Raw genomic sequence first — 12,689 nt, 5'->3', positions numbered from 1 at the left:
CTTTGATGCCACTGAGATGTACATGTAGGCAATGCCATTGTGATGTAACACTTGTAAGTGCCAATTTTCTCTTTTCTTTAATAAGAGTTTAACAAAAAAAGGGGGGAAAATAATCGTATTTACTGGCGGTTCCCCTAATTTTGGGGGACACTTGACAGGGCTTGTACGCCAGTTTTTTACGCCATACAAGCCCTGATAAATGTCCCACACTTTCTGAAACTGGATTTTATCTGTATCTTGCATTTCCAACTATGACTGTCTGTATATCTATTTAGAAACAGAACCACAGACCTGATGTAGTTTAAAAGAAGTGATTCTTATCTTTAAGATGACACAAAAACATGGTCCCAAGTATTATAGAAACAAAAATAGGGGAACCTCTCTCACAGCCTTTTAACTCTACGCACCTCTGCTCTTTTTCATAGCCATAGTGCATGCTAGTTAAAGTGGGTAAAAGCTGGTGACAGGTTCCCTTTGAAGGGTCATATGATATCAGAGACATTGCCAGTGAAAATAAAAGCCTCCTGTCAGACACAGCTTCCTTGAAAATAGGAGAGAAAAAAAAAAAAGGTTTTGTGCTGGTGCCCACCGATCTGATTGCAAGTACCCAAGTGTCTGACCGGCCATGCTGTGAGGTACGAGTAAGGACTACCAAATGTTTTTGTGCGAAACGCATTACCGAATACTTTCCTAAGAGAGGTCACTATTTTATCTTTTGGATTGAAAAAAAGTTGTTGTTTTTTTTCATTTTTTATCTACCATTGTCAAAGCGCATTTTTAACTTTTTTTTGTTGTTTTCATCAGTTTCCTTGACTCTGTCCATCTAGTCAAATCTACAAGACTAAACAACATTAAAGGGGTTGTGCCAAGATATTAATATGTCACCTGTCCCCCGGATTCAGCACAATGACCCCCACATTGCACTCCTGTGTGCACTAGGTGACCCTGAGTACAGCACAGGGAATGAGCACAGCTGCGGGACACATGTGTGACTCCATGTCTGACCACCGGGTCCCACAGATTGGACAGTTGTAATCTGTCTCTATGTGACAGCTCACATCCCATGTGTATACACAGGATATCTCTCTCATCTATATTTATATGGTTATTGATGATCTAGAAATATAAAAGTCCTATAATATACACAGGACATCCCACTCAGCCAATTACAGGCAGTGTGTGACAGAGCAGCGTCCATGTGGCGCCGCTTATCTCTGTATAGTCACCATGCGAGGTCTTTACACAGATGACATACAGACAGGTGTATGTACACGTCCTGATGGCAGCCCCTATAGTACGACCAGCACTGTATATCCTCAGGGCACCGGCCTCTCCAGGGCTCAGATACAAAAAAAAAAAAGCCTGTGCCACACACATGGGCACCGCAGGTTACCTCACTCACGGCCCTATGCCTACGTATACACCGCGTATACGGCACATATGTAGCCCACTACGCAGGCGCAAGCCCCGTCCCATATACCTAATGTCGTTATTGTATCGCTCGGCATCGGAGTCCCCGCGTTCCGCCATTACAGGAACAACCGACAACCTCTCAGCTTCTCCACCCACATACAGACGAACCACCTGACTGACACAGCGCCGCTATCATTGGCTGAAGGAGATGTCAATCACTTGGGGTTCCGGGTGAGCGCGAGCAACGGCTTCCGGGAGAGGAAGTTGTTACAGGACGCGCGCGCTGTGTGTGCGGGGATGACGAGGAGCCCGCGCTCTGCTGCCCCCTACTGGAGGCGGCGAGGCGCATGCGCGGGGTCCACGCTTCGATTATTACATATGTGGCTTCTAAGTTCCATGGTTTAGATTTGCCGCGTGATAGATAAGAGAAGACTATATAATAGTAACGTTAAATATGAGCACCACATGCGGCGCATATATCAAATATATTGGATTACATGTGTTAATTCATACTCTGTGCACACTCAATTTTGTTTGTTTACAGACAAAACGTGTTGCTCGTTCCAAGTCGCAAGCGTTCAGCTCAGGACAACCTCTTCCTTGCTGCGCCTATCTGGCGTGTGAACACGACCTTAAGACAGCTAGGTACCATCATACATGCGCCATTATGACTATTCAGGGCAGAGCTGTAGTATGTCTATCGATCTACTTACCTATTCATCTATATATAAAGTAAAAGTCCAGAGTCCAATTATAACTTGACTCCTTTTATTCATGCACAAATGAAAAATAAAAAAAAAAATCGAATTAATTAATTGTAGAACTGCGGGGGTGATATATATGGCTACATGCCCATGCCCCCTGAACTATGTCAGCAAAAAGATCAAGGAATTCAGAGTCAGAATCCTGGACCATGTAGGGCAGTGATGGCAAACCTTTTAGAGACCGAGTGCCCAAGCTACCACCAAAATCCACTTATTTACTGTGAAGTGCCAACATGGCATTTTAAGCAGTAACGTATCGCTTCTTGTTCTTCCACATCTTTCAATCGTATCGGCCCCCTGAGGTCACCAATACAGTTGAAAGAAAGAGTGCAAATTCAGACTCTCATTGTAGCCTCTCTCCAGGGTCTCTCTGTAGAGAAATAATGAAGGGTCCAGCAGGAGGACCTCAAAAAGATTTTGCAGCCCTGTCCACACCGTCTCACTGTTCCCACAGTTCCAAACAGCCAATGAAGCGTTGCTTAAAAATAGCACTGAGAGGATCATCTCTTAAGTTGCCTGGGACTGCAGAAAGATTTGGTGGATTTGTACATTTCTGGTGAACTCTGTCCTGGGGTGATAACCTGAGTGCCCACAGAAATGGCTCTGAGCTCCACCTCTGGCACCCGTGCCATAGGTTCGCCACCACTGATATAGGGAATATCAGATGAGGGGAAGACACACCTCTGGCCAATCATGTACATAACTATCATGGTAGGAATCTCATTGCTTTGCAATTTCAAGGCATTGAAAAAGTACGACCAGCTCCAAGGAAAGGGGGCTGGAATAATGCAATACTGAGAAAAGAGTCTCAATGGATTTTTAGAATCAAGTGCATAAAACCACAAATCTATGATACGTATTCACTATTATATACTTTCTATGCTGCTAAGATTTGCGGTCTGCGACAAAGCCCAATACCTAATAGCCGTGTCTCCAATATCAGGCACCACTAATATCTCCATGTCTAAGAATATTAATGTTATTCTTCTTTAAGGCTTATGGAAGAATCAGTCATTCTGAGATACATTCCTTGATACAGTACCATCTTAGCCGTCTCATAATCGATGGAATATACCATCCTCGCCTTGGCATCCTCCCATCTGGTGACGTACAATCAATAGGAGTAGTGAGATGTGGCGAAATCCTGGCAGTATCCTCCTTCGGGGCAGGAACGAAGACATCCTCCAATGTTGGTGCTGGATCCGAATGAATGGGCGGAGCCAGTGTGCTTTAAACCTCAGCTGTTCCGCCACTTGGGGGGTTTATTTTTAATTTGTGTATGAATGAAAGTTATATTCTGATCCATAAATCCTCTTACATGCACCAGGAAGAAGAAGGTGAACTCCATCGGACCTGAGCAGGGAAGCGACACATGCAAGATATCGGGCACATGATCTTAGTAAATCGCGGCAGATGTGCATTCCGGTCGGACAATGCACTTTCGGGGATCGTGCAGGACGGGTAAGTAAATGTGCCCCATTGTGTACAGTTTGCTATTCTTAGGAAGTTGGGAGACCTACGATTATGTCACGTCATGAATGTAACACAAGGCACCATGTAAAAAAATGTACACAGTATTTCCTATCTGTACAAGGAGGCAGAGCATTGATTTGAATAGACACAGAGCTGTCAGTCAGAATAATGGGGCGTGGTTCACTGGTATCTCTGACTCTTCTCTCTCAGGAGAGTCAGAAAAGCTAATTTGCATATCGTAAAAATGGCTGTAATAAAGGTACAGGGCCCGCTGGTAGCTATTTTCACATGATATAGGGAGGACTTGTAGACCGACGTTTCGGTCTCAAACGACCTTTGTCAAGCGTGATCTAGGTTGAGGTCCGTGTGGGCTCAGGAGCCCTTACTCCACCTGAGCCCACACGGACCTCAACCTAGATCACGCTTGACAAAGGTCGTTTGAGACCGAAACGTCGCTAGAAATAACCTATGATCTGTTATCGCATCATATGATTTTTGTAAAACCGTTTTGGTGGAGCTACAAATACTAAACAAATGTATAAGAAATAAAAAATGAAAGCATAAAAATCAAAATAGGATGTGTGCTACGTTTTCTTTTCCTGCATATTGGGGCTGAGGACCCGACGTAAGCACCACCCACATTTTTTCAGGAGTGCGGTACCCCTGTTTTCTGGACGGCAGTTACATAGATCATTACCACGGTAACAGAGCAGGACAGTCTGTTAGATCATCACTGGGAGCAGAGAATAAGAGGGAGGGGGAGTTACTGAGAACTAAAGGATCATGGGACTTGTAGTTTCCAGTGGTGGCCATCTTGGTGATAACTCCACCTGGTTTAAAAAAGCCCATAACATTTTGTGAATCATAAAATCAAACTATTTAAATTCCATTTTGTGACTAATGACATTGAGTTTTGTTATATTCATTTATTTATAGAACTATGGGTTTTTGTATCAGATGTTTATTTTCCCAGACATTAATACCCCTTTAACCAGGCCTTAAAAGACTTTAAGGGGGTTATCCACTTTCAGCAAATAATTGATATTAGTTGGTTTGTGTGTACATACTGATTGTATAAAGTTATGCAATATTCCAATATACTTCCTGTATCGATTCCTCATGGATTTGTAGAACTCTGCTTGCTGTCATTCTATAGAAACCTTCTATTTTCACTTCCAGTATGGCAAGGTATAATTTAGCTGATCGAGTAAAACAGAGGCCTGATAATCAAAAAAATGAATCAAATGTATTTTTGAAAGAAGGAGATACCACTTATGAACAATCCAGAGAAAGAATTAAATGAATTGTTAAATAATTTTAAAGACTTATCTATTAAACAGTCAAGAACTTGGTGGACTAAGAGAACTTTAGAACAATATCTTACAGAAAATATCATCACTACAGGTTTGAGAATCTCAATTTTGCCTACCTTTGAAATAAGCAAGCCAGAATTAAGAAATAAATGGGAAACTAGCTTGAGAAAATGGACATTGATGCATATTCTCATTTAGGATGAGAAATATATCTTGGAACAAATAGAGCCACAAAGCATTTAATCAATAGAAAAATTGGAAGCATTATGTGTAAATTCTGAAAGTTTTGAAGAAAAATTTCAGAAACAATGGGGCAGATTTACTAACCCGGTCCATTCGCGATCCAGCGGGGCGTTCTCTGCGCTGGATTCGGGTCCGGCCGGGATTTATTAAGGTAGTTCCTCCGCCGTCCACCAGGTGGCGCTGCTGCGCTGAAAAGCATCGGAACGCGCTGGAGTTCACCGGCTCGGGCTGAGTGAAGGTAAGTGCAAGCTCCGCGACAGATTTTTTGTTTTAAATGCGGCGGTTTTTCCGAATCCGTCAGGTTTTCGTTTGGCCATGCCCCCCCGATTTCCGCCGCGTGCATGCCAGCGCCGATGCGCCAAAATCCGATCCCGTGCACCAAAATCCCGGGGCAATTCAGGGGAAATCGGCGCAAATCGGAAATATTCGGGTAACACGTCGGGAAAACGCGAATCGGGCCCTTAGTAAATGACCCCCATTAACTCAGATTGACAAAGCAGAAAATAAAATTAAAGAAAAGCAAAAAAGAAAATTCCAAAAAGATCAGAAAGATTATAGAACTGGCCAAATTTATAATTGTGAACAAAAAATCAAATAGAATACAGTAGAGGCAGTCCCCGGATTACGTACAAGATAGGTTCTGTAGGTTTGTTCTTAAGTTAAAACTTATGTAAGTCGAAACTGTATATTTTATCATTGTAACCCCAGGCAAATTTTTTTGGTCTCTGTGACAATTGGATTTTAAAAATGATGGATTGTCATCAGAACCAGGATTAAAACTTAATTGCAGACACATTTGATAACTGTTATAGCTGTTTTTGTAGCCTAGGGCTAAAGTACAGTAAATTATCAACATCCAGAAGTCCATTTGTCTGTAAGTCGGGTGTTCCTAAGTAGGGGACCACCTGTATAGAGATCAATCACAAATAAATGAAGGCAATGAAACCAAAACCAGTGATCCCTCAGTGATAGAAACAGAATCAGAAAGGGAGGACAACAGAAGGGGAAACTCTAGGAATCAAACACTTCAAAATACACATTCTAACACAACATCTTCTTCACAAATAACCCATCCATCCCAAAAGGTCCTCAACATTTTAAGAGATTGTCTGAAATGGGGGTTCAGAGATTAGAAAAGAAGAGACAATTACCACAGAGGGAAAAGGAGAATGAGAGGAGGAGGAAAACATTAGATAATACAGCTAGATCTGAAACATGCAGATCATTAATTTATCAAGACATGTACTCACAGGGGTACAATCAATGGTACTCAAGAAAGGCTTGAACTTACCAAGACGCCTTAATAAGTTTGAATGTATTAAAGATCTACATCTTTTGCGGTAGGAAATTAATATACAAAAAAAATTTTAAGAACAAATCTAGAGACATTTCACAAAGAAATGATTCCCTGAAGATACAGAAAGAGAAGCCTTAGGATGTTTGGAATGATTGTCATCTGAGAACTTATACAGTCATAATAACGAAGATGATCTGGAGGTACTGATAGAACTATTATCCAATTCTGAAGAAATAGAGAAAGACACCACAAAACAATATGAAACCAAAAGGCTGAAATCCAAATCCAAAAACGTCCCTTCTTTTGAAAAAAGTTCAGAAGTGAAAGTCTTTATAGGTTTAGAAACAGCAGATATCATAGCACTCCGAATGGATGCCTTTAAGGACAATTTAACAAAAGATGAAAAAACTGCACTCAAAGAACTAAAAACATGGAAGACGTGATCTTTAAAAAATCAGACAATGGATATTATAGCACTGCCCTATAGTTGCCTCCCTCTGGAACCATGTGAAAACTCTCATCCGCTTTCTGTTAGGTAACGCAACACCTGTAACCCCAGCAGTACTCCTACTAGGAAATAAATCAGCAAAGGTTAAGAGTAAGGCCCCTTCTACACTCGCGAGTCTGATGTGATGAACTACATGTTGCCAAAAGTGCACAAGAATGTAGAATGCCCACCAGGAAGGCCAATCATTTTGGGCATTGGAAGTTTAACTGAAAAAGCCAGGCAATAGCTAGATAATGAACTACGAAAATATGTATACCTATTACCATCTTATACCAGGGACAGGATGTAGGATGTAGGTACGACAAGAGCTGGATGGTGTCATATTGGCTGATGATGAAATCTTAGCAATGTGTGATGTAGAAAGCCTTTACACAAGCATAGGGCATGATCTTGGCTGTAATGCAGTGGAGTGTTTTCCACGAAAGAACTCAGAATACAGCCCAAGTCAAAGAAATATTCTACTCAAACTCTTGCGCTTTGTTCTTACTCAGAATTAATTGACCTTTAATTTCTGATTCTATTTACAAATCCATGGAATGGCAATGGGCCCTGCAAGGGCACCCAATTTTACTCATTTATTTTTAGGATGGTGGGAGGAAGAACATCTGTTTAAAAAAAAACACCGAAAATGGAAAGAACATATGGCACTTTGCCATCGCTATATAGATGAAGTGTTGTGTATTTGGAGGGGTAATGATACAGATCTTGAAGATTATTTTGCGGCCCTGAACAATTATGAACTTAACATCAAACTGACAGTGGAATAAAGCAAGAGATAAATCCCATTATTAGATCTTAAAATTTATTAGATTCAGGACTAGAGATGGGCGAATTTGTTGAAATTCGCTTCCACTCAATTCACCGAATTTTTAAAAAAATATGCATAGGGAGCATGGTTTGGTCTTCAAACAATGCTGTGTTTTACTATTACACGCACCTGACAGCCACCACTCTTAGAATCGCTTCACTCTTCAATTCCATGGGCACTTCCAGAAGCAAACTTCACCAAATAAGTGAAGTGACAATGCAGCCTGACAGGGTAACGTCTGTGCCAGCTTGAAAGGACTGAGCTGAGTGCCAAGATCCCACTATAACATCAAAGAGTGCACTCTTTTTACATCAGATGATTCCATAGATTACGACAGAACCTGTTCTGTTAAACGCGGATACATGCAGAAACCCCCAAAAAGAGTGGAGAGGGTGTCGGCAGTAATTTTTCATTGACGTCACTGATCATATTGCCTTTCATTTCATCTGTTGTCAGTGTCCGCTTCCAATCGGTCAATAATCCATCAGTATTGCCAAAGCTAAAAACAGCTTTGTGTAGTTCAGTTGTGTAGCTGGATGCTAGAGACAGCACATGCAGTGTGAAATGCTGAGATTGAAAATGGCTGCCTGTTTTTATAGGGCTGTGACATCACATAAGCCTGTCGGTGTCTGATTGGCTTACAGGTCTGTACATGTTATCGTGGGTGTTCCTTTCTTCTTTCCAGAGTTCTCTGTCCCATGTAATACGTTGTGCTCGCACCCATTTTGGTAGTTCAGGAGAGAGAAAAAAACGTTGTTCCCACGAATCACTGTAAACTTCGGATTCGTGAAGAATTCGGATCGTATTCCACTTCGTTAGAATCAATTCCCCCATCTCTAGTGAGGACAATTTGCTGATTGATTGAAACAAAGCTGTACAGAAAAAAGACAGCAATGGATAGCATTTTGGCTGCATGCAGTGCCCACCTGCCCAGAACCATTCAGGGTATCCCAAAAGGTTAATTTTGAAGAATGTAAAGAACCTGCTCAACCTTTGATAAGTTCAAAGAAGGAGCAAAAATCCTAAAAGAACATCTGAGGCAATAACATTACAGTAATAGATCTATAAAAATTGCATGCAATGTAGCACTAAGAACAGACAGAAAAGATCTGTTAAAAGTAAAAGAAAAGAATAAAGTTGAATAAATTACATTTATCACACATTTCCACACCCGATGGACAGAAATGAAAACCATTCTGGATACACACTGGAAAGTTCTTGAAAGGAGATCTTTAAAGGAAACCTACGATTTCATTTGATGCATTATTAAGCAATCCTACCTGATGCAGGATCATATCGGGGTTAATACCAGTGTTGAGTGATTTTGCTGATAAAACAGATATAACATTATGATAATGAAGCTCTGCCCCTTCCATGGCTGCTCCAGCGCTTGCTTCCGCGCTTCTCATAGCAGGACAGTTTTTCTTTGCAGGAGAAGATGATGCAATCACTCTTCTCCCTGCCAGACAGAATAATCAATTGTTGCACCATCCCCCAGCTGTTGTGTATGAGTGATCCAGCTCAGGTTGATTAGTGCTTGACTAGTCATGCTTAGTCATGCTTGACTAATGGCCATTTGTATTTCCAAGCTCTCGTATATAATGTGTTTATCTTGGGAGCCATGCTGTCCCAGCTTTTCCAAGGTCCTAAATGTTAGAATTGTTTTTTCAGCAAAACCACTCGGCTCAGGGATTAACTGAGATATGATTCAGCATTAGTGTAGCTACACCATTCTCAAGGTATGTTTTCTTCATAATGCATCAAATGAAATGGTAGGTTTCCTTTAAAGACCATATAAGCACTAAAGCGAGCTGTGTATGTAGAAAGAGCACCACAATGGGGAATCTTATTACCAGTAGTCACTTTGTACACCACAAAACCCAGGAAAGAAACAAGTATCCCATTTTTTTCCCATGCAGTACCTGTACAGGATATCAGATACTAATAAAGAAATTTTGAAGATGTGGCAATTCCATTCAAATACAGGAACACATCACATGTGCACCAAAGGGAATAATTTACCTTTTACAATGTATGTGTGGTCTCCACTGTGTGGGAAAGACAAAAAGAGAACTTAAAACAAAAATAAGAGACGATCTAAACAAAATAAAGAATTACCGTATTTTCCGGGCCATTAGGCGCACCGGAATATAAGGCGCATTAGTCCGATGCGCCTTATATATGTAATAATTCCATATATAAGGCGCATCGGACTATAAGGCGGGGTCCGGGGGCGTGTCGGAGGTCCGGGGGCGGAGCGGGGACGCGACGGGACGCGACGCGGAGAAGAGACGCGACGCGACCCGAAGACGAGTGGACTTTCACATATGGGAATCAAATCTCTACTCTACCTCTCCCTACTCCAGGGGCTGTTTGATATGTTTCAGGGGTGGTTGATCTTAGAGGGATATCTTGATTATGCAAATTTAGGTAACTTGAGTAAGGGGTCTTTGGCTTGTCTAACTACTGATACCCATGATACTAGGTGGACTTGATGGGGGGGACCACATAACACACACTAAGTGACAAAAGCAAAATCACAATCCCTAATATCATCCGCACTTAAAGGAAACCCTTCCAATCACCCATCCACAAAGTGAAGGATATAGCGTCCACTTCTGAGTTTCTTTTGAGTTCCCTGGACAGTCCTTCAATCTTTTCAAGAGCATGGGTAATCGATCCATAGGGGGCTATGTCATCTGGGATGTATATGCGACAAGCCACTCCCACCATCTTACAGACTCCTCCCTTCTCAGCAAGGATCATGTCCAAAGCCATGCGGTTCTGGGAAGCATCTCTGATATAATTCACAAATCTCTGTTGATTACAATAAAAACAGTTACCCAACAAACATTTTTGCTCATAGCAATCTGGTGAATAATGGACTCTAGACCTGTCCATATCTGATTGTGGGCCTTGTACTCATCTGGGACCCCCCTTGGTGCTCCCACTGTATCTATATAAACGTTGTCATCTAGGTGCTTCTCTCAGACCTCCAGAATCCTTTGGGATTCTCTACCTTTTCTTATGTGTCTGATCAACCTTATCCCTGGGGATGACGAGGAAGGGATGCACAAATCTTATCACCGTACACTCACCTTCCCAGCCTCTAGGCCTGACCTGACTCTCCTATCCCCACAAATCCAGTACACATCAGACACTGCTATACAGGGTTACCTGTGCTGTCAGTGTTATAGAAGGTCATTTTCTTGTTGCACCAACCGTAGGTAAAGTCTCCTACCCTGGGGGCATCCTGGTCAGCCCTATAGATACAGTGATAGTCATGGTTGGGGTGTCCCTGAGCATACAGTCAGTCAGACAAGACCAGCTAGCAAGAAAAATAGGTTTGTAATAGAAAGCGTGGAAGCGTGCTGACTTCCCTCTAGCTGCACAGACATGGCACTGGTCAGCAGTACTTGGAAAGGACCCTCATAGCGAGGCTAAAGACTCTCTCTCTGGTGTCTCTTCACCACCACGTAGTCTCCAGGCTTCAGGTTATGCCTCCTGAGGTCTCTGTCTGGATCTGAAAAAGGAATCAGAAACACTTTTGCTGACCTTTTTCAAGGCCTGGCTCAACTGTGTGGCATGTTCCACCTGGTTTCCTGCCATCAGCTATAGGATCTGTGGGAAGTAGGGGCCTAGTCTGGGTGCACAGCCAAAAAGTACTTCAAAGGGGGACAATCCCATCTTTCTGTTGGGGGTGTTCCTAACTGAATGGTGGGCAGCAGGAAAGCACTCACGCCATGGTTTCCCTGTTACTTCCATGGCCTCCCGGATCTCTAACTTAAGAGTTCTTTTTAAAGTATCTCAAACACACCACCAACTTGGGAAGGGTATGGGGTGTGCAGGGCCTGTTCTACACCCAGGAGGGACAAGGTTTCAGGTCTTTACCTGTCCAGTGAAGTTGGTTCTGCGACCGGACTCTATGGTCCCTGGAAGTCCAAGCCTGCAGAAAAAATCTCACTCACCACCTTCTTGGCTGCAGCTCTGGCAGTAGCCTTGGTCATGGGAGAAGCTTCTGGCCACCCTGGAAAGAGATCAATGCACACAGGCACGTACTCCTACGTACCACTTTTTGGTAGCTGGATAAAATCCATCTGCAGTCTCTGGAAGGGATACAGCAGCTTGGGTGTCACCTTGCGTGGGATCTTTACCACCTTACCCAGGTTGTGGCGGACACAGACTATAAAGGCTTTCACTAGTCTAGTGACGGGGGTAGTAATGCCCGGGCAAACCACTTGCGGTTTATGAGTACTAGCATGGCCATTTTGGATATGTGTGTGTGTCCGTGGGCTACTTGACTTACTGTCGGGTGCAGGGCTCCGGGCAGGCACACCCTCTCTCCCAGCATCCAGGTCCCATCGGCATCTGGGCTCCAGCTTTCCTCCACTCTTCCTTCACTTCTGATGACACTCGGGCCACCAGGGACTGGAACACCTGTGGATCAAACTTTTAGCTCAGAACTCACCGCTGAGACTTCAGGACAGTCTCCAGGCTCCATCTGTGCAGCTGCCTTCGCCATCCCATCAGCCACATACTTGCCCTTGGCTTCTGGAGTCACCAAATTGTGTGTGCTTTTCCTTTTATTATCCCCACCTCTTGTGGAAGTAAGAGAGCATCCATGAGCTCTTTAACCAGCGTGCCATGCTTAAAGGGGGTCCCTGCAGAGGTGAGGAAATCTCTAGCCTTCCATAAGGGTTCATAGTCGTGTTTAGACCCCAGAACTATACCTTTAGTATAGATGTTCGCCCTTTTACCTTCCACCAGCTGTAGCACTTCCCTGAGTGCCGTCACTTCACCTCCTGCGCTGACCTGTGTGGAGGGAGTGGTTCTGCTTGTACTACCTCATGTGCGCCACTGACCACTGTAT

At 43.0% G+C, this 12,689-nt stretch overlaps 1 protein-coding gene across 3 annotated transcripts in view; it reads right to left on the bottom strand.

Annotated features, from left to right (window-relative positions):
- Positions 1-1,668, bottom strand: part of TCERG1 (transcription elongation regulator 1) — a 39,164-nt gene extending 37,496 nt beyond the window's left edge. For 2 of the 3 annotated variants that reach the window (XM_072146139.1, XM_072146141.1), the window contains exon 1: positions 1,481-1,668. In XM_072146139.1, the coding sequence (XP_072002240.1) occupies positions 1,481-1,530 (50 nt within the window). In that variant the 5' untranslated portion in view covers positions 1,531-1,668. Of the gene's footprint in view, positions 1-1,393; positions 1,458-1,480 lie in introns of those variants that run through there. The other variant, XM_072146140.1, reaches the window with a different exon arrangement.
- Positions 1,669-12,689: the final 11,021 nt, after the last annotated feature.

Source organism: Engystomops pustulosus, chromosome 4 (genome assembly GCF_040894005.1).
Source record: "Engystomops pustulosus chromosome 4, aEngPut4.maternal, whole genome shotgun sequence".
Lineage (NCBI taxonomy): Eukaryota > Metazoa > Chordata > Amphibia > Anura > Leptodactylidae > Engystomops > Engystomops pustulosus.
Note: the sequence above shows the minus strand (reverse complement) of the source record. Positions and strands in the feature narration are given on the sequence as shown.